Consider the following 19,902-nt stretch of genomic DNA (forward strand, 5'->3'; position numbering starts at 1 on the left):
ATGGTACAACAACTTAAAGGAAGGGTAGTCGTGCCCTCTGAATGTTCAATGAAGGTCTTCTCCTCTTTGAATGTTCAAGGACAAACATGCTTCCAGATTGTTGTGCCCCCCAAAGGTTCAGTGAGGGTCTTTTCCTCTTTTAGTGTTCAAGGACAACCTTTCCTTGGTTTCACAGCCAACCTGGTACACTATCCTGCCAGGTGCTGTGATTGTGAAGAGAGCTTTTGCTCCCTCTTCATGTGGGTGAGTCCAAGATTTTGCCGTCTGTACTTCCCAATCTTGCATTTTCTTGCTTGACCACTAGTGCTTTGCTGGTCACAGCCAACCTAATATATCCTCCTGCTAGTTGCTGTGCATATGAAGATTGCTTTGACTCACTCTTCATGTGGGTATGAATCCCAGACTGGCCTTTTCTTTAATGTGTTCTTCTTGTTTGACTACTACTACTACTGCTCCTTCTTTGGTCAAACCAAACCTGGCATACTCTCCTGCCAGGTGCAGTGAGCATGAAGACTGTTTTCATTCTCTCTTTATGTGGATGTGAATCCCAGGCTTACCTTTTTTTAAATGTGTTCTTCTTGTTTGACTACTACTCTTCGTCCTCCTTTGGCCACAGCCAGCTTGGTATACTCTCCTGCCAGGTGCTTTGCGACGGAAGATTGCTTTGGCTCTTTCTTCATGAATCCCAGACTCGCCTTTTCAACTACTACAACTGCTTCATTGGTCACAGCCAACCTGGTATATTTTGCTGCCAGGCACTGTGACTAGGAGAATTGGTGTGAAGACTTTGATTATGTAAATAAGTGCGGGTCCCAGACTCGTCTTCATGTTCCTCCCTTTTACTACCCACTCTGCCAACTGTCCTGATCGTCCCGACCTCTCTGGAGAGCTTACATACTGTATATCTGCTAGGTGTCATCCCTCTTCCCATAGGGGGTTCCCCTCCCCATGAGATCCACCCACTGAGTACTATCCACATGGGGGTATTTGGTAGCGGTCTCACCTCCCTGGCCTGATGCGAAGGGGCTACCCCCATCGAAGCAGTGATGACATCTTGGGATTTGTCACAATATGCAGTAAAATACAAATAACAATTTTGAATTACTAATTTTAACGTGTACAATTTTTAAAAAGATATTGTATTAATACATATTAACATTTTAAAAACATGTCTGAATTAATGATATTTTAATTTTTGAAGATGTGTAGCTGCAATTATTGTTCCACATTTTTACACAAACTAAAAAGGAATACGCATACTCCGGATCAATACTTGGTAAATTTGGAAGTGACACACAATCACCAACTTGATATGTTTTACAAACTTTGGAAGATACAGGTTGATTTCCTTTTTCACCAGGTACAATTCCTATATATTTTCTTGTAGTGTTTTATTTTTTAGTTGTACTAACTGCAGTAGAATTGTTTTTTTTTATTGAAGTTTATTTGAATAAACATTTCTAAAATATAACTGACCATGTTTATTTCACATATTTGCTAACATTGCTGAATTTCCTAAATTATATGTTTGAAGGTTATGCCTTTTTAATTTTGATTTGCAGATTGTGCAAATTACTTCTGTGTCATTTTGCACATTACCTGGTTCACGGGTTTCAAAGTACTCCCAAATCCAAGCCTAGTAAGATCGTTTGTTCTACCCTGTTCCCCTCCCTTGCCTTGTTGCGCTCTGAAACACTTGTGTCTGAGCGCGATATAAATACATTTTCATATCATATAAAGGTCTTATTTTGCTCAATGGAATTGTTCCAGAGGTTGTTATATTTTGGGGACCCCTTGCTCACTGCTTTGCTGTGGTACTCTTGTTCAGAGGAGAATTGCCTAGCATTTCAGTGCTGGACTGTCCCTGGGCAGGACAAATACTGATATGCGGGGACATTTCTTCTCTGTGAAAAGAACAGTGAGCTAAAGACCTGGTTGAGACTCTCACAGGGGCCATCCACACAAGAACAAGTCAAGGGGTTGTGTTCGTGCTGGTAGAGAGTTTCCCAGACCCCCCTCTGTTTTGCATACCAAGTAACTTTGGGTCTCAAACTAAGTTAACAGGGGAATCTAGACGTGGACCCCTTTCTCACTGCTCCTAGAGAGGCACAGCTTCACCTCACTGATGATGCTCAACTAGGCTGAAACACGTGTATGGGGTTGCTGTGGTACTCTTGTTCAGAGGAGAATTGCCTAGCATTTTGGTGCTGGACTGTGCCTGGGCAGGACAAAGACTTATATGCAGGGACATTTCTTCTCTGTGAAAAGAACAGTGAGCTAAAGACTTTGTTGAGACTCTCCCAGGGGCCATCCACCCAAGAACAAGCCAATGGGCTGTTTTCATGCTGGTAGAGAGTTTCCAAGACCCCCCTCTGTTTTGCATACCAAGTAACTTTGGGTCTCACGATAAGTTACCAGGGGAATCCAGACATGGACCCCTTGCTCACTGCTCCTAGAGAGGTACAGCTGCACCTCACTGATGATGCCCAACTAAGCTGAAACACGTGTATGGGGATGCTGTGGTACTCTTGTTCAGAGATGAGAATTACCTAGAATTTCGGTGCTGGACTGTCCCTGTGCAGGACAAAGATTGGTATGCAGGGAAATTTCTTCTCTGTGAAAAGAACAGTCAGCTAAAGACTTGGTTGAGGCTCTCCAAGGGGCCATCCACCCAAGAACAAGTCAATAGGCTGTGTTCATGCTAGTAGAGAGTTTCCCAGACCCCCCTCTATTTTGGGGATATTGTTTTTTGTTTGTGATAGTACTAGCGCTTGAAATGATTTGACTACTGTCAGTACTAAAATCATTTGGTTGTGATATTTGTTCAGTTGATAAACTTTGTGAGTTAGAAGCTAAAGGAATATTAGTAATAGGTAAATTATCGTTTTTAGTTTTGTGAGCCAAAGTAGTTTAACTTTTTAAAAGTTTTAAGGTTTTTTTAAAAATAAAATAGAAGTAGTGAAAGTGCTATGATGTATTTTTTGGGGGGGTTCAATAGAAGTGTTTTGCACCATTGAAATACTCTTAGTAGTACTAGTAATAGTAATAAGGAATGCATTTGTGTTATTTTTAAGGATTTGTGGACTTTTAACTGTTGTAATAGAAGTATTATTATTATTAGGCGAGGTATGTTTTTTTGTGGTGCAACAGCACTTCAAATAATTAAAGCGTGCTAGTACTAGTAATAGACAATGAAGGTTGCATTTGTATTTCTATAGGTGAAGTTTGTACTGTAGAAATACATTGTACTTTATTTTGATTGATTTTAGTAAAAAAGTCAATGCTATGTTTGTGCCGGTGATGAGTGATTTACTACGGGCCCATATACGCTGAGAACAGGGCAAAGCATTTACTCCAAGCCCTATGTCCTGAAGAAGGTCTCCGACCGAAATACGTGTCGACGTTTTTCTGTGAGAGTTATCTGGTCAAATTTGGAACCAGATACACAACGACACCTGATATTATGGACTGGGTCACTGTCTGATGTGATCATTGAAAAATAATTTGGTGTAACAATATTTCCAATGTTTATTGATGTATTAAACACTTGGGTGTTTTTAGATTTGAATGTCTGAACGAGTCCTGTATGTGGTTATGATTGATGCTACGAATTGATTGTTCTTTTATCGTTTTTTATGATATTAAGATGAATTTTCCCTCTGATGAATTTACTGAATAAAATTTGATATGTATTGAAATTTAGCTAGTGTCATCCCATTCTACTGACCTATACAAAGAAGACATGTTGTTAAAATATACAATGTTATGCTGTTGACTACATACACCTTTATGTTATAATTGTACAGAAAATTGATTCTACTGATTACTTTTGTATTAACATTTTGTATACAGTGGCATGTGTGACAAAGTAGTGCCTACAATCATATTGACATTTTGCATATTGTGTAATTAACAGCATGGTAATGGCTTTAGGCATATTGATATTTATTTAGCATTACAAATATATATGAATGTTGCCTACACATTTGTCAAAGCTTTGCAGCATAGGAAGCGTATTGACTTGTGCAACTGTTTATTGTACACACACAGCAACGTTATAATATTAAAGACTTTAGATGCTAATGCTCACATTTGTCTTCACATTTTCTATTTAGTACTACACACTGTTGGCTATATCGGTGTTGACCTTTTGTATATAGAGCTATCAATTATAAGCTAGTTCCTACATTTGTATTCATATTTTGTATTTAGTGCTGTGAACAGTATGCTAGTGGGTACTGTGAGGGGTCAGAATTGTGGGACGGACAACTTTTTGAAGGTTTGTAACCCCATCACTATTCCTACCCTGATGAGGATTTCCAGCATAAAATAAACTAAAGGAAACACTCTAACAAAGGATCTCTGTCCCCCATACTTATACATGCAGTAACTCAAAAAGGTAATGCATGGCAGTTGAAATGCAACAAAATATAACAGCTACTTTCACAATATGACAACAGTCTCCTCTCTTTGTAATCTGGGGGAATTCCCCTTCTCCAGATTTAAGCAGGATTCTGTTCCACAGTTCCAAAATAAATAAAGAAATCCTGGTTCGGAACAAAATTCTAAAACAGTTCTTTGTGACTCCAACTTGAAAACAAAAACTTCCAACACTCTAATGGTTCAATAAAAGGTTCTTTCTCTTCCTCTTTTAATAGTGAGACTCAAAGCAATCTTCTTCACCTAAACAACAAATATTTTCTTAGTTCAGCAGTAATCACGTAAATTGTCTTGGGCATGATGCTTTTGCAACAACCTATTATTTATGAATATATGAATATATATTACACTTCTGCAGCAGTTTTTATACAGTTCTTACTTCAGCAATGATAATTTGCCAGGATAATTTGTTTACACCACTTCATCAACTTCTACCTGGTTTACTTCCATGCTAGGCCTACTACTTCAATCACACCTGGTTTACTCACATGCCAACATGTTACACAATGCACACCTTGTTGTTAAGGTTTCAGGAAAATATTTGTTATGTTAAGTTGTACTTAAATAAATTTAAGGTGCAGGGGAGTGAAATCAGTCCTGGCACATGGACTCAACATGAACGGAAAATAGAAATAGTTCCCAAAGATAGGGAACTCACATCCCCTACACACTTTCACAGGACAATGAATAGACACGCTCTTAGTAAACCATCTCTAAACCCTTCTGGGTCTATTTTTCTGCTTAGAAAAAAAATCATCATTTGACATTTCAATATAAATTCATAGATCTAAATAGACATTAGTATTAAAAAAAGGTACATTTATTTTCGAGACCCAACACATTTCCAGAAATCATCTCTTCATCAGGGGTCTTGGTAAGATGTTATTTCTACAAATAATCAAAGAAAAATGGTCTTACATGGATATCAATAATAATATTCACATATAAATTCAACAAAAATTAATTTCAGTCAATATATATCTCAACATAGTTTATGGATAATCGGCCACAGTTACATCGAAACAATATTATTTACAACATGGTTCAAACAGAAATTGAAGTGCAAGCATCAGTTTTCAAGACATGTAGGTATATATACAGACATCTACCTCAATATTTCCATGGTCCAAATGGACTCAATTTTCAGGAAGTATCATTCAAGCTACCAAATGTCACATGTGTATGATGTTCTGTACCTGGTAGCCTAGTAATAACAATATAATCAGGTATTCTATTCTCTATTATTGTTGAATTTCAATAAACTGGGACAAAGTAGGCAGAAACCCTTACCTCTCCCTTTGTAGACAGTTGTGTTTGAATTCTTCTACTATGAACAATAGATTACAATTGAATTAACACCGATCTCAGTCTTGTATAAACAAGATGTCCTCCGCCTATGAATAGGATATATATCGAAGGCAAATGTCAGGAATCTGGACCACTAGTCGAAAGATACTGATCACACCATTCTTTGCCATAGTATTCCAGTACTCACCTAACCTCTTAGAGGTGATATTGTAAGTTGAAATGAAAGAGGCTGCATTGAGCGTTGTAGAGATCAAGCTTCTGGGTAGACCAAGGTCTATCTGTGAAATTAGTTATTTACCATTATAATGTGCCACCATACACTAGGTATGGGCTCTCACAGTATTTTACAAAAAGGAGCAATTCTTTAATTCATATGCTCACCTCCTCAGAGGTGGGTGGGGCTTTAGAATGTAAATGCAGCAGTTGTCCCTTTAATCAGGTCCCAATGTTCTTCCCCTATGGAGCCAGATACATGTTTCCCAATTAGGCATGCTCTTAGATATTCATATCAAGTGATCAATTTGAAAGGAAGTCCAACCCTGGACAGATATCTGCCTGTTTTCTGTCATCAAAATTGCAAGGAATTAAGAATCCCATGTTAATTGGAGGCCATTTGGCCGTTTGTCAACAAGGATGACAAAATGACTGTTTAATATAGTGGTGTGTAGTTTTAGCACAATTATGTCACACCAAAATGACGGCAGAGATATCACACTTGTAAAAATAAATGGGCCACTGGAAGAAAATCCACGGATCCCGATTTGTATAGGAAAAACATAATGTATAGTGTAATGTCACTAGTGAGCATTACTGTAAAACATATTTGGGACTATTTAATGTAAAACGAATTGATGGAACCCAAGCATGGGCTAATATTGAATCCCTTGCTTAATGTAAAAAACTGTGAATGTGTATGTCTGGGCTCTTCTGCTACTGTGTGATAGAGGAAGGTAAGATAGCTTACTAAAATAGACTTTCCTGATTTATAATGCCAGTCTCATTATATTATTTGCTGATTAAAAAGCATAACCTCTTGATTAATTAAATGTCAATTAATGAGATATAATTACATCATGTGTCCAAAGGAAATAAGCCTAAGTAATTGCAGTCTATCATCACGAGGCTAACCAAATGGTCATTTCGGAAGATCCTGCAACCTAGAGCAATCAAGCTACATTCTCTCATCCCTTCAAAAGGCATGCATTCTAATGTGCAATGGGACCAGAATACATTGAAGAGTTTTCTAGTGCACAATATATTTGCATATACCTACCTCCTTAGAGTGTACAATCTAACAGTCTGTTCAAGTTCTGTTGTTCCAAACATCCTAGATGGTGGTATCAAAGCATTGGTAATAGTGCATTTACCATTCGGTCTTCTCAATGGATTCTGAAACTCAGTTGATTTATATTAGCAATATGGTGCATTCTAAAACCTGTTTTGTCTCATGTGTAGTTATTTCTAAATGTATAGACCCGATATAATTCTTCATTCATCCCCAAAGGGGCTACTGCGTATAGGTGATAGATCCAATATAGTTCACGTTGAGCTAGCCCTTTTGACAAATCACCTCCTCTTGGGAGTGGATGTACTAGCTCCAGAATCACACATCTCATCTGTGCTGTCGTGTTGTGATTGTCCTGAAAGTGTCTATACACGGGTGACTTAACATTTACCATTCTTATGTTGGACTGGTGTTCTGTCCATCCGTCTTTGGCCCCATGTATAGTCTGTCCTACATAATACTTCCCACCTGGGCATCTTAGTGCATAGATGGCGTTTTTTGAGCAATGTTGACAGTTTAGGCAGGGATATTATATAATACCCTAGTCTCTACATAAGTAGTGACATTTTGTGTATGATGCTTTGAACATTATTCAAGTGGCTACATTGTTATTATTTTTTCTTTAGCATGACAAACATAACAGAATTTTACGTACACACTTATTAAAAATATGAAGTATTTGAAGCATATTGACTAGTATAAAAATTAACAGTACACTTCTGTTTGAAGTTGCATTTATAGTTTATATGTTTTGTTATATATATTGCATTGTAAAATGAGTAACTAAAAGGTTAGGTTTTATTCTTTACACTGTTCTCAATGGAAACAATAGATTTTATAAAAACCAAATTTACTAACCTGGCTACGTTGAAGGTTCTAAAGGAGTGGTTGTAGTTGACATTTTCAAATTTGCTGCAATCAAATAGTTATATATCACTTTTTGAAATGAGTACCCCGGGAGGTGGTGTTGGCCTCCCATCCAATGAGAAGGCTCAGAGCAGGGACTTTACGACACAGTACAGCCCCTGCTCCGAGCCTCCTCAGAGTGGGGGGATGCCTTATTCCCTCACTGAGTTTTTGAGGGAAGTGTGTTCCTCCACTTTCTGGGTTCCACCCTTCACCCCCTTTTCCACAAAATAAGACACATCCCGCCCCCCCCCCCCGCACTTACCTTCTGATTTCTTGTCCGTTGGCTGTGCCAGGAACAGTACTTCTCCAGGCACAGCTCCGATGTCCATAAGGCCAGCCATGGAAAGGGAGAAGGGACCATGTATAGTCCCTTCTCCCGAATCCATTGCTGCAATCTTTTTTTAATTACATTTTTTTTAATGTTGCGTTTCACAATGTACAACCATTTAGTATCACAGTACAATGTGCCGGGACACTAATAGCAATAAAACCTGTCTGGTAATGCCCCAGGGCTTCGTTGTAACTGTGGCCAGAGGCATTACCTAATGCAGTAATGGCCTCCCAGTGCAGGGTTTATTGCTTAATTATTACATTTTAAAATGACATGTTTAACATTATTAATAAAAATGTACATATGTTTTTAAATGGTACTTACTTTGCATCCGCACTGGTCACTGTCTTCAAAATAGGTGTGGTTGAGTATGTCGCGCATTTGGACATGGCCAAAACACAACCGGCATGTGTGTTTGTTGAAACGTACATTTGGCGGAGTGTTTCTGTATGTTGATTGGTTGATGTACATTACACATACACAGTTTGCACTTATTTGCACATGCTGTTTATGACTGAAGTACTGGTTTTATGTCAGAGAAAGATTAACATTGTAGTTATTTCAAAATGAAAAAAAAAAGTTAAGTAATAAACAAAAGTGGTTTGTATGTATTATGTGTACTTTTTAATATTGTAATCTATATTGAGTTACATCTGCAATGTAAATTTGCTTAGCATTACGCATGCGTGTGTATTTGTAGTTTTGGAGCATAATTCCAATCATGTGACTAGAAGTATAGGTACAGCGCTATTACAGCATAAATACGCACCGTGTTTGTAAATTTAATTAATGCGTTTGCGCGTATATGTAGTGTTGCAGCAGCATTCCAGTAACATGAGTTGAAGTATAGGTGCTGCGTTATTACAGTATACATGCATAGAATGTTTGTATATTGCATTATTCGTATTGTACGTTACTCATGCATATATGTATGTTGTTTTGTATATTGAGCAATTTGTAGTTTACTTTTTGCATACTTGTATGCACATTGAATGCATGCATCTGTCATTGCACATGTACTTGTGTATGTATTGTTTTAATAGTTTCGCATGATTCACTTATTTGTAATTACACATGCGTTTGTATATGTATTTTTCAATGTGCATGTTGTGATTAAAAGTGCTTTATTTTATCTTTCACTGTAGGGTAAAAATGTGTTAACAATTGGTGACTCCCGAGTGTTTTAGCTGGAACATTACGTGAGGTTAATGCTCACTGTTTTACAATTGGCAAATTTAAACGTGGAATTGCATAGCTATCTCAGTGGCAAGTGGAGATGTATTATGGAGCAACTTGTCGTGTAACATGAAAGTGGCAAAAACAGACGTCATTTGAAAACACGCTGGTGGCAATGATGTTGGCTAATTAAGAGGAAGCAAATTATGTTGTTACATTAAAAATGGCTTGTTATGTATAGCATAGTAGTATTGTTTCAAGGAACAAAAAATCTATTTTCGTCATTGGCAGCACGTCAGAATTTGGATGCATGGAAGTGCCAACCATTGCAAAATGCACTGTGCACGCAGCACTGTAAATAAATGTATATATATGTTTTCAGCTGAACGTGGCCTAGACTTTTTTTAAATAGAAAAATTAAAAGGCAGATTAACAGTATTTTTGAGGTAGATGAAGTTCATTTAAGTAAGGAGAGGATATTTCTAGGGAATATTGTTGAAGGGGCATGGTATGTCTTGGAGTAGGGGGAACGTTTACTTTTGTTTTATTCTAAAGCATTGTGGTTTTTTGGTTGGGGTGCTTTAGTTGGGCTGCTTTACTTAGGTTTTTGCAAACTGCATGGTCTTTTTTTGTTAATACATTGTTTTCTTTTTCCTTGCTTTAGTGTATATAGTGTACATATTGTTTTGCTTTTGTGTATGGTGCAATGTGTATGTAGCTCGGGTGAGTACATATGTTGTGTGTGTTTGTTGTGTGTGAATTTTGTATTTCCTTGCTTGAGTGTACATTGGAATGTGTACACAGTCAGGTGAGTGCGTATGCTGTGTGTGTTGTGTGTGAATTCTGTATTTCTTTGCTTGAGTGTATGTTGTGGTGGGTGCAGATGGTGTGTCTGTGTGCTGTGTGTGAATTCTGTATTTTCTTGCTTGAGTTTATGTTGGTCTGTGTACGCAGTGCAGGTGGGTGCATATGTTGTGTGTTTGTTGGTTCTGAATTCTGGATTTCCTTGCTTGAGTGTATTTTGGAATGTGTATGGTATTTTCTTGCTTGAGTGGATGTTGAAATATGTATGGAGGGCAGGTGAAAGCATATGTTGTATGTGTGAAAATTCTGTATTTCCTTGCTTGACTGTATGTTGGGGTGGAAGCAGATGTTGTGTGCTTTGTGTTGGGTATAAATTCTGTATTTTCTTGCTTGAGTGTATGTTGGGATGTGTATGCAGTGTCAGTGGGTGTGTATGCTGTGTGCAGTCACGATAATGTCAGTTACATATTGCTTGAATAATGCAATTTAGTTGCTGAAAGTGTATGTTTGCAATTTGTATGCACTGTGGGTTGTTGCGTATGCTGGGTGTGATTATAGTTTCTGTGCGTATGTCTGGCATGGTTGTTGAGTGTATGATTGCATGTATCTTTAAGTTGTTTTGTATTTTTCTCACTGGAAAACTTGATTGGCAGTGCATATGCGTCATATATAGATTCATTTTCAATCCTTAATATCTCAAAATTGGCCACTTCAAGCAAAGATCTAGGCACCTGAAAAAGATTAGGAAAATTGAAGTGGCCTATTTTGAGATATTTGGACCGCATTTTATTATTTTCCTATGGGAAAACCCCATGTTAAAAGCTGTTCAAAACATGTTCCAAGTAAATATTTTTTCAGATATGAAGCCGTTAATGTAGAAATCTGAAATGGTCCATGCACAGGCCAATATCACTCTGAAATATTGCAAGCATTCGAAACGTATTCAGAAAAGTCATTTTCTGAAACGCCATAGAGACTTTGTGATAACCATAACCATGTCTTGTGCTAGCACTTAGGCATAATGTATGAATATAATAATATCTGATTTTTTATATAGCACTTCACACTTGATTTGCCTCTCGTCTAAGCTCTGTAATAATAGGTGGTATTATGACCCTACTATTATTAGTCTATTTATGGGCTTCAAATAAAAGAAAGGGCAGCAATCAAAATCTCTGACAAACACACACACACACATGCTCGCACACAAACAAGCATGCACGCACAGACAACATACACACATACACACATGAACGCCTCAGATGGGAAAAACAATGTGTCATCTTTTACCTGCTTGACAATCTTGCTCCGAGTTCTGTCTTCTCACAGATAGTCTCAGCCTGATGCCTGAACCTTCTTGTCGGGTACAAGAAGTGAGTCTCCCTGTGTCATGTCCTTCTAATGAAGATTTCCAGTCCTGCCAAATAATATTAAAAAGATAATTAATATGTTTAATAATAGAACACCAATAGACCTCAATGGGAGAAAGGCCTTTCCATCCATGAATTAGACAGAAAGCACACAACACCAGCACTTGGAACTAGCTCTTGGTTTAAATAGTAAAGTCAGACTTTTTTTTATTGTGTTACAGCTTCACAACGAATCCCCTCACAAAACCACACATGCAAAAACATGAAAAAGATACAAAGAAAATATCATAAATACATCTCTGTTTAAAATGAAATAAAAATACAAAAATATTCTATTTATAGCTTGTTGAGAAGTAATTCAATGTGTTAGTTTATCCCAAAACATTTGTTATAAAATGCAAGGCAGCAAAATTCATTGAAATATGGTTTCCCTCAAGAACACGCTTTCAAAATCTAGTTGTCCTAACAGTGGACTTGGCATGTCAAAATGTGTAAAAGAGTTCCCTTTCAGGAACTGAATCTTAAAGCAGTTTATAAAAAAGGTGTTCTACAAATTTGACTGTATTAGGCTGTTCACAAATTAACACAGTCAGAGCTGCCTAGGGATGTTTTTGTTTTGCACCTATTACCTTCATTAGTCAAGAAAAGGTTAAATCTAAGACTCATGAAGTTCATTCTCCAGGTTTTGTGCGGGAATTTAACGAGGTATTTTAAAATATAATTTAGAGGTTTTTCATATTGGGTAGAATAGGAGTCCATTTGTATGCATTGCAAATATCTTTTATTCAAATCCAGTCAACTGACCACAATTTCTTCTTAACTGAGCTGGCATTAAGACTTAAGGCATCAGGACGCTGATTAAGTAGATCTATAAGTACTTCACATTGATCAACTCAACTATTTAAAGATTCACACATATGGTTGAATCTTAAGCTATGCAACATTGCAAAAAGAGAATTAGGAGAAGGGTTAAGAAACTTCCCAAATAACTTTAATCATCCCCAATAAACTTGAGCTTGTAAAGAATTTAGACCTAGCTCATAACGTATTAATGCAGTAGATGCTAAATCTGGTCAATTTAGGGGGTGCCTATACAGTTTTCCTTCTAACGTAGCCCAATCTACCTGTTGATTATTAAATTGAGCACCGTACAAAAGACGTGGACCAATTTACCTTCATAATACTTAATCACAGAGGTGTAGACAGAGTAGGGCCTGAGCAGGCAAGGCCCACCCAAAACCTGTAAATGCCCCCTCCGCAGCGCTTTGCAGGCATTTACAGATGTCCATGTCACTGCGTTGGGCCCAACTACATTAGCTTCAAGCCCCACTTGTTAGACAATCCTGGCTATGCCTATGCTTAATCATTTCAAGCATTGAATATCTACCATAACACGGGCCGATTTTCTTCAATCACAATGGAGAAGTGAAGGTCCCTATAAGTGTTGATCTTAAATTTGAAATCAGACACCAAGTATTTCCAACCATCAACAACCTCCAGCCGATTGTTATCGATATACCAATGGAACTTTGTATTTTTAGATTTAGTAATTGGCACAGGGATATTTGATGCAATAAATAATAGCACTTGTTGCGCATGTTGCAAAATATTGTATGTTATTTCTCTATTTCCAAATTACAGATATTTTATTATGTTATCTTTTTGAACATTATGTCAATTATTTCAGTCGAGACATGAAAAGGTTTGTTCTACTTTATCACTTATTAGTAAGTGTAAGCTATAATGTTACTATTTATGCAAAACTATTTATATACATGTTTCTTTTGGATGCACAACTGGTGAAAAAGTTTAGAACTTGAAGCACGTGTAAATCTGGAAACATTTATTAAAAGTATGATTGCATACAAAATATTAAGCAAATAAGAAACAAAATTACTACACTAGTTGTAGTTACCCTGAAGTGTACAAAACCCAAGGTGGGAACCTCAGCAGTCACTGGCACCTTGAGGTAAAAGCATACAATGAAATACAAAGTGGTGCCAGCAGAGCGGGACTAACTAAGAGACGGAGGGCAGAAAGCTAAACGAATCAAATCATTATTTCATTTTATTTTGATTTAAATACAAAAACATTACACATTTTAATCAATTTGGTTATAAAAGTATTCTATAAAACATGCATCCCAACATTCATTCATTCAGTCTAAATAAATCCCTAAAAATGTTTTCAATTATTTTAAGATACAAAAGAGAAATGTACAATTAATTTCCAAATCTCTTCACATATACATCTAACAATAGTTCATTCCAAATAAAGTATCGACTATTGGTGCCCATAAATGCAGATCTTCTTTAGAACACGGGCTTTCCAGTTGGTAAATAGTTTTGACTTGACAAAATATATCAGTCTTCATCAGGATCGGATGAACATTAACAGATTCTAAAAGTGAAACAAATACACATATAATTAAAGTAATTAAAATAGCTTACTGTCTCCCTTCACTCAGTAGTACTCGCAATTATATCAACAAAGAGATCAATCTAATCTATCTCTCTACCCATCAATTATATCTGGTATCCCATGATTAAGGTCCAAATATTGGCTAACTACCTCCATGTAGGCAAATACCTCATACACATGCCTCAAAACTGTAGGCAAACTGTAGGCAATCCAAGTGGGCCCTTTTTATGTTTAATGGTCAAAGGTATGAAGCACAGAATCTTAAATTCATTTTATTCAGTGCCATATTTCAAACTTTATAATTGTCCCTGTTGCGAATCTGTTCCATGTAAAACTTTCGCGGCATTTTCATACCATTGAAACTATTGTTTGCGTTCCCATTAGTCCACTTTCCGAAGAGTGAGCAACTTTGACATATACTTGATGTGAATGGAGCTCAAGTTACCAAGCCATTGGAACATAAGCTATTATGCGAACCCAACGGGGTTTGTAGGTATGCTTATAATTATTTTATATATTTTTTATATTCTTTTTATTTCTATTTTTCACTGAGTCACGACAGATTCGGAACAGGGACGATTATAAAGTTTGAAATATGGCACTGAATAAAATGAATTTAAGATTCTGTGCTTCATACCTTTGACCATTAAACATAAAAAGGGCCCACTTGGATTGCCTACAGTTTGCCTACAGTTTTGAGGCATGTGTCTGAGGTATTTGCCTACATGGAGGTAGTTAGCCAATATTTGGACCTTAATCATAGGATACCAGATATAATTGATGGGTAGAGAGATAGATGAGATTGATCTCTTTGTTGATATAATTGCAAGTACTACTGAGTGAAGGGAGACAGTAAGCTATTTTAATTATTTTTATTATATGTGTATTTGTTTCACTTTTAGAATCTGTTAATGTTCATCCGATCCTGATGAAGACTTATATATTTTGTCAAGTCAAAACTATTTACCAACTGGAAAGCCTGTGTTCTAAAGAAGATCTGCATTTATGGGCACCAATAGGCGATACTTTATTTGGAATGAACTATTGTTAGATGTATATGTGAAGAGATTTGGAAATGAATTGTACATTTCTCTTTTGTATCTTAAAATAATTGAAAACATTTTTAGGGATTTATTTAGACTGAATGAATGAATGTTGGGATGCATGTTTTATAGAATACTTTTATAACCAAATTGATTAAAATGTGTGATGTTTTTGTATTTAAATGAAAATAAAATGAAATAATGATTTGATTCGTTTAGCTTTCTGCCCTTCGTTATCCTGAAGTGTACCTTCAATTGAAAGAGATGTTAAAATAAAAAATCAAAGTCATATCTCAAGGAATAAACATGGATTTTAACAGTGAAAAGAGAGCATGTTGTCACACTACCTGCAAATTACACCATAATCGAGCAGGTAGCAGTGCAACATATCAACTTTTGGTATAATTTGCGTTCTGCCCATGTTCAACAGTGGTTGGTAGGGAGCGATTTATAAAAAAGAAAACATTTTGAAATACAGCTAAAGATTCATACAGTATATAAAAAATCATTACCAGAGTATATCAAAAACATAGTGGTGTGTTGGAAACACACACCCATGTTTTTCTTTGCAAAGTTAACCTCACAGTTTGCAGATAGGATACTACCTTTAATGTGCCAATCAGCCTTAAAGAATTTAACTTTACTGTACAGAGAATGTCAACAACAAATTGAATTTAAAGGGATGTCTCCTTACCAGAGAGGATGCAGAGTCTTTTTCTCCATCTTCTGCACTTGCCTGACCTGTGTCATAGTCCTCATGAAATGAATTCCCATCCCGTTTGTGGCACGAGCCATGAGAGCATTGGTTGTCATCTGTTTTGTGTAATGCGCTGGTGGTGCTGGTTCCGGTGTCTGGTGGGGAGGTGTTCCTTTTGCACACTGGACTTTGGGGATTTAGCTCAAGCTGACACTGTGTGTCTGGTCCCTTGTGGGTATCTCGTCCACGCCCATAATCAGACAAGTCCAACGGTTTCTCTGGGGGGCAGTTGTTGACTACCCTTGCAGTCTCCCCGGACTCAAGCTTTTTGGGGTTTTGGTGAAGTGGGCCACTTTCATGCCTTTCCAAAGTTTCTGGAGATCTGAGAACCTCATTCCTCCTCTCTCTGCATTGCCCTCTGTCCTCCTGATCTGTCTGTGTAGCTGGTCGTTCATGGAACGTCTGAACCAGGCATCGACTGTTCTGGGCCTGCTCCCTGGCCCACTGTAACTGTTGCTGCTTTCTTGTCCGGAAGTACTGGAGCCGGTCATGCTGCTCAAGAATCGACAGCTTCCCCCTTAAATCCTTCTCGCTCAGGTACACCACCCGCCCAACCACTGGTGCCCGCTCCTCCCAGTCCTCGGTAGACTTTTTCCGAACCAGCTCTGCCTCTCTGGCCTTCAGAATGTGGCTTGAGAACCTACCTATGGTGTCCATGGGAATGGCGTGGCTGCGCAGGCCTGTCTGATGCTGCGATAAGTGCTGGTTTAGTCGGTAGAGGTGCTCCTCACGGCTTCCTTTGTTAAGCGTTTCATAGAGGGATGCTCTCTCCCAGGACTGGCTGCTGTTTCTAGAAGAGAATGGCCAATGACAAGTACATGAGGAAATGCTTTCAGAAGAACATGATGCTCTGGGACACAGATTGCTTAATTTCACATTTTTATTATTTTTCTGTAGAAATGTAAACTTGCTGGCATTGTATCACATAACCTGACTGAAACATGCTCGCCTCATTTTAGCTTGAATATCTTTGTTATTAATGGTTAGCTTTATAGCCTTACACACCAGCAATGGGTTCTTATCATGGGGTAATGGCCCGCTGCCAATTCATCTAAGGCCATAACTTTGTGAAGAGTCACTATGCCAAGTGATAATGCTCCCTCGGAGGGCTTATGAGGGTATTATTACATAGTTGTAGTAGCAATATAGGTTTTGGGTTGTGGCAGTGAAATATAAACTGCTATTTTAATAATAAGTAAAGTAAATACACACAATATGTTAGTAAGGTAAATGTGGGTTTATATCTTAATCTTTAAAGAAGATGGTTCCCTTTATAAGGTAAGCATTTTAAGTGCAAGCTACAATGAACTGCAGCTGTTTGGACATGAGCATCCATTGGCAAAAGTGAACATTTCCAAAAGTGAAAGCATTTTTCTTTGCTTCAGCATGTTTGCGTTAAATTGGATCTTGTATGTCATGTTGCAGTTGCAGATAAAAAAATATCCTCTCAAAGTGCTTTTGAAAAAATAAAGCGCAGAGTGCTCTCTGAGTGCAGTTAGAGGCAGAGGCAAAGGAACACTGTTGCTGCTGAGTTGTTGCTGGCCGGACTCACTTTCATGCAACACTAGGATAAGTGCTCTAATACTGGCAAAGAGTGTGTAGCCCCGCAGTGTGCTCTCTGAGTGCTGTTAGAGGCAGTTTTGAGTGCAGTTTGAGGACGTCTCTGCCCACGTGTACTGAATCATGGCAATTAACGATGTACCTTCCTTGGTCTTGGCTGGTTTGCACCAACCTTGAGTAGATCTTCGTTGTTGAGCCTTGGGGTGGGGAGACTCTTTCTTTGCATAAGCGACTACCATAATCTGCTCCCTAGGACCCGATGTGAACGTCCTGATAGGAGCAAGTGATTTTGCTAGTGAGTGGCGGAAGGCACTTTCATTTGTTTGCATCTGCTTCAGTTTTCCAAACCTTACTCAGAAAAAATGAGAGGCATAAGAACACTAAAATTTGAGAAGTAAAGACGCTAGGGCGGGGTCTGCAACCTTTGGCTCCCAGATGTGTTTGGACTACCATTCCCATCCGGCCTGTACAGCATAGTCAATGTCAGGAGATCATGGGAGTTGTAGTCCGAAACATCTGGAGAGCCACAGGTTGCAGACCCCTGCCGGCTAGGCCATTCCACAAAGAAGTTTTACTTCTCTTATAAGAGGCTGTGAACTCAACAACTGGTCAGGTTGCTGCGCAAACAAAAATTACTTTTTTTCGACAAGCACTTCCAAAGTTATATAGCTTTGCAGTGCTCGATACGTCCAGAGGAAGAGACAAGCGGGCGTTCTAGTATGCCTCCAGTATTTTCAAAAGAAGGGGATCAGCAAAGTTAACCTAACGTTTCCTTGCGTGAGGCATGCATCAGTTTGGAAGAGGAAATCTTGGGGTTGGCTGCACCACCTATTAACTTAAGTGCTTCATCCTGCCTCTTCAATCCCTCGGGCCCGGGGAACCCTTCAAAAGAATCGGTGGAAGCCTTTGGAGGGAGAGATTTTGAAAGATAAAACTTGGATGTAAGAGCCTCGCATCTGTATAACTGGGAGTCCTCGGCTTGTCCTGACTTTTCAACTTTTGGGGGGGGGGCAGCTCAATTTTGGCCATGAACTTTGTTCTTCAAGCACTTGTGCGGCTATAGACAATATAAGGTTGGAAGTAAGGTCTCATTCCATGGTGCGGATGGACATTAAGAGCATTTTAAAAAGGCTTTAACATTCGTTCTATTCACCTAGAGCAGTCAAATGCCCATATGATTGATAATAGGAATAAAGGTATCCCCAACAAAAATGATGCGCTGCCAGTATGGAATTTTGGCTGAGGGCAATACAATGATTCAAGACAATGATACAATATGCAATAACTGGAAGACAAAGTGATTGTGTTCCAAATGTTGTATTTTACCATGATTTAATATTCCAGATCTAGTCTGCCGTATCTAGTCTGCCGACACCTGTTTCAACCCGCACTGGGTCCTTCTCAAGGCAAGACTATGCATTAAACAAACATAAAACATCAAAACATCAAACATAACAGATAAAAGCATTTTGCCGAAAAAGATTTAAGAAAGGAACCATAAGTATACACACATGTACATATGTCATAAGTCAAAACAAATTCCAAAAAAAGAAACAGGAATTAAATGGTGTGGCATTGGTTACAGGAAGGGGAACAGAATTAAGAATTCAGACAAGAAGTGAGAGACACATAAAAGATACGTAAATATCAAGAACATTACCAGAGTGGGTGAGAAATAAACGTTGATGGGTCCGGAACAAGTTGTTGAAAAACAAAAGGATCATAAAGAGAATATTTCTCATTAGCAATCTCCACAGAGTTACAATGAAGGACACAATTCACGCAGTGTTGACTACATGTGACCATGTACCTTAAAAAAAGAGTATGCGTGCACTGGATAATGGCTAATAACCACATCCAAGGTGAAAGGAAACCCTTGTGTCGGGTGACAATGTTCTATGCCATAGCTGGTAAATTACAAAAGTGTATAAATTACACTATAACATGGACAGTCATTTCCTGATAGGCCAGTGGTGTATTGTTAGTAAAAAAGTCTGATGTCCAAAACATCACTTCCTGTCCAAAAAATAGGGAAATAGAAACACCATGCAATGGAGGTTCAAACCGAAGTGAAAAGCCTGAGAGAACCAAGGAAAACCATGATAAAACGGATATATAGGACCTGAGCTGTTGTGGTCAGACGTTACATGCGAGGGAAGTGAAAACTCCTGACTTTCCCTAAACTACGAGCTTTCCCAACCCAACAAAAACTAACTAGGGTGCTCATCAGTTGTCAGTGAGTCCAAAAGGAAGATCTGTTCACTGTCCAAACTAGTCTAACCTGACCATATCACCACCAAAACAACTAAGGTACAGGAGAATGACTCCCTTCTCCTTTAGGCTGGTTTCTCAGCAAGTTCACTTTAGCGAAGTATTCGTAGGTAGTTCTTTGTAATTACTTTTATCAAGTCATATAGTTCAGATATTGGGTTCTTCAAGTTTTTAATGGTTTCTGTCACAGGCTAGTTCTGCCTATCCCTTTTATACTGTTCGCCTGC

At 38.1% G+C, this 19,902-nt stretch overlaps 1 protein-coding gene across 4 annotated transcripts in view; it reads right to left on the reverse strand.

The window, feature by feature from the left end:
- Nucleotides 1-19,902, reverse strand: part of RBBP8NL (RBBP8 N-terminal like) — a 249,042-nt gene that overhangs the window by 45,025 nt on the left and 184,115 nt on the right. For all 4 annotated transcript variants that reach the window (XM_069650751.1, XM_069650749.1, XM_069650748.1 and 1 more), the window contains 2 exons: nt 15,782-16,634; nt 11,544-11,670 (listed from right to left, as the gene is read on the reverse strand). In XM_069650751.1, coding sequence (XP_069506852.1) covers nt 11,544-11,670; nt 15,782-16,634 — 980 coding nt within the window. The remainder of the gene's footprint in view (nt 1-11,543; nt 11,671-15,781; nt 16,635-19,902) is intronic.

This window comes from Ambystoma mexicanum, chromosome 3p (assembly GCF_040938575.1).
Source record: "Ambystoma mexicanum isolate Mex_15411 chromosome 3p, UKY_AmexF1_1, whole genome shotgun sequence".
NCBI classification, from domain to species: Eukaryota; Metazoa; Chordata; class Amphibia; order Caudata; family Ambystomatidae; genus Ambystoma; species Ambystoma mexicanum.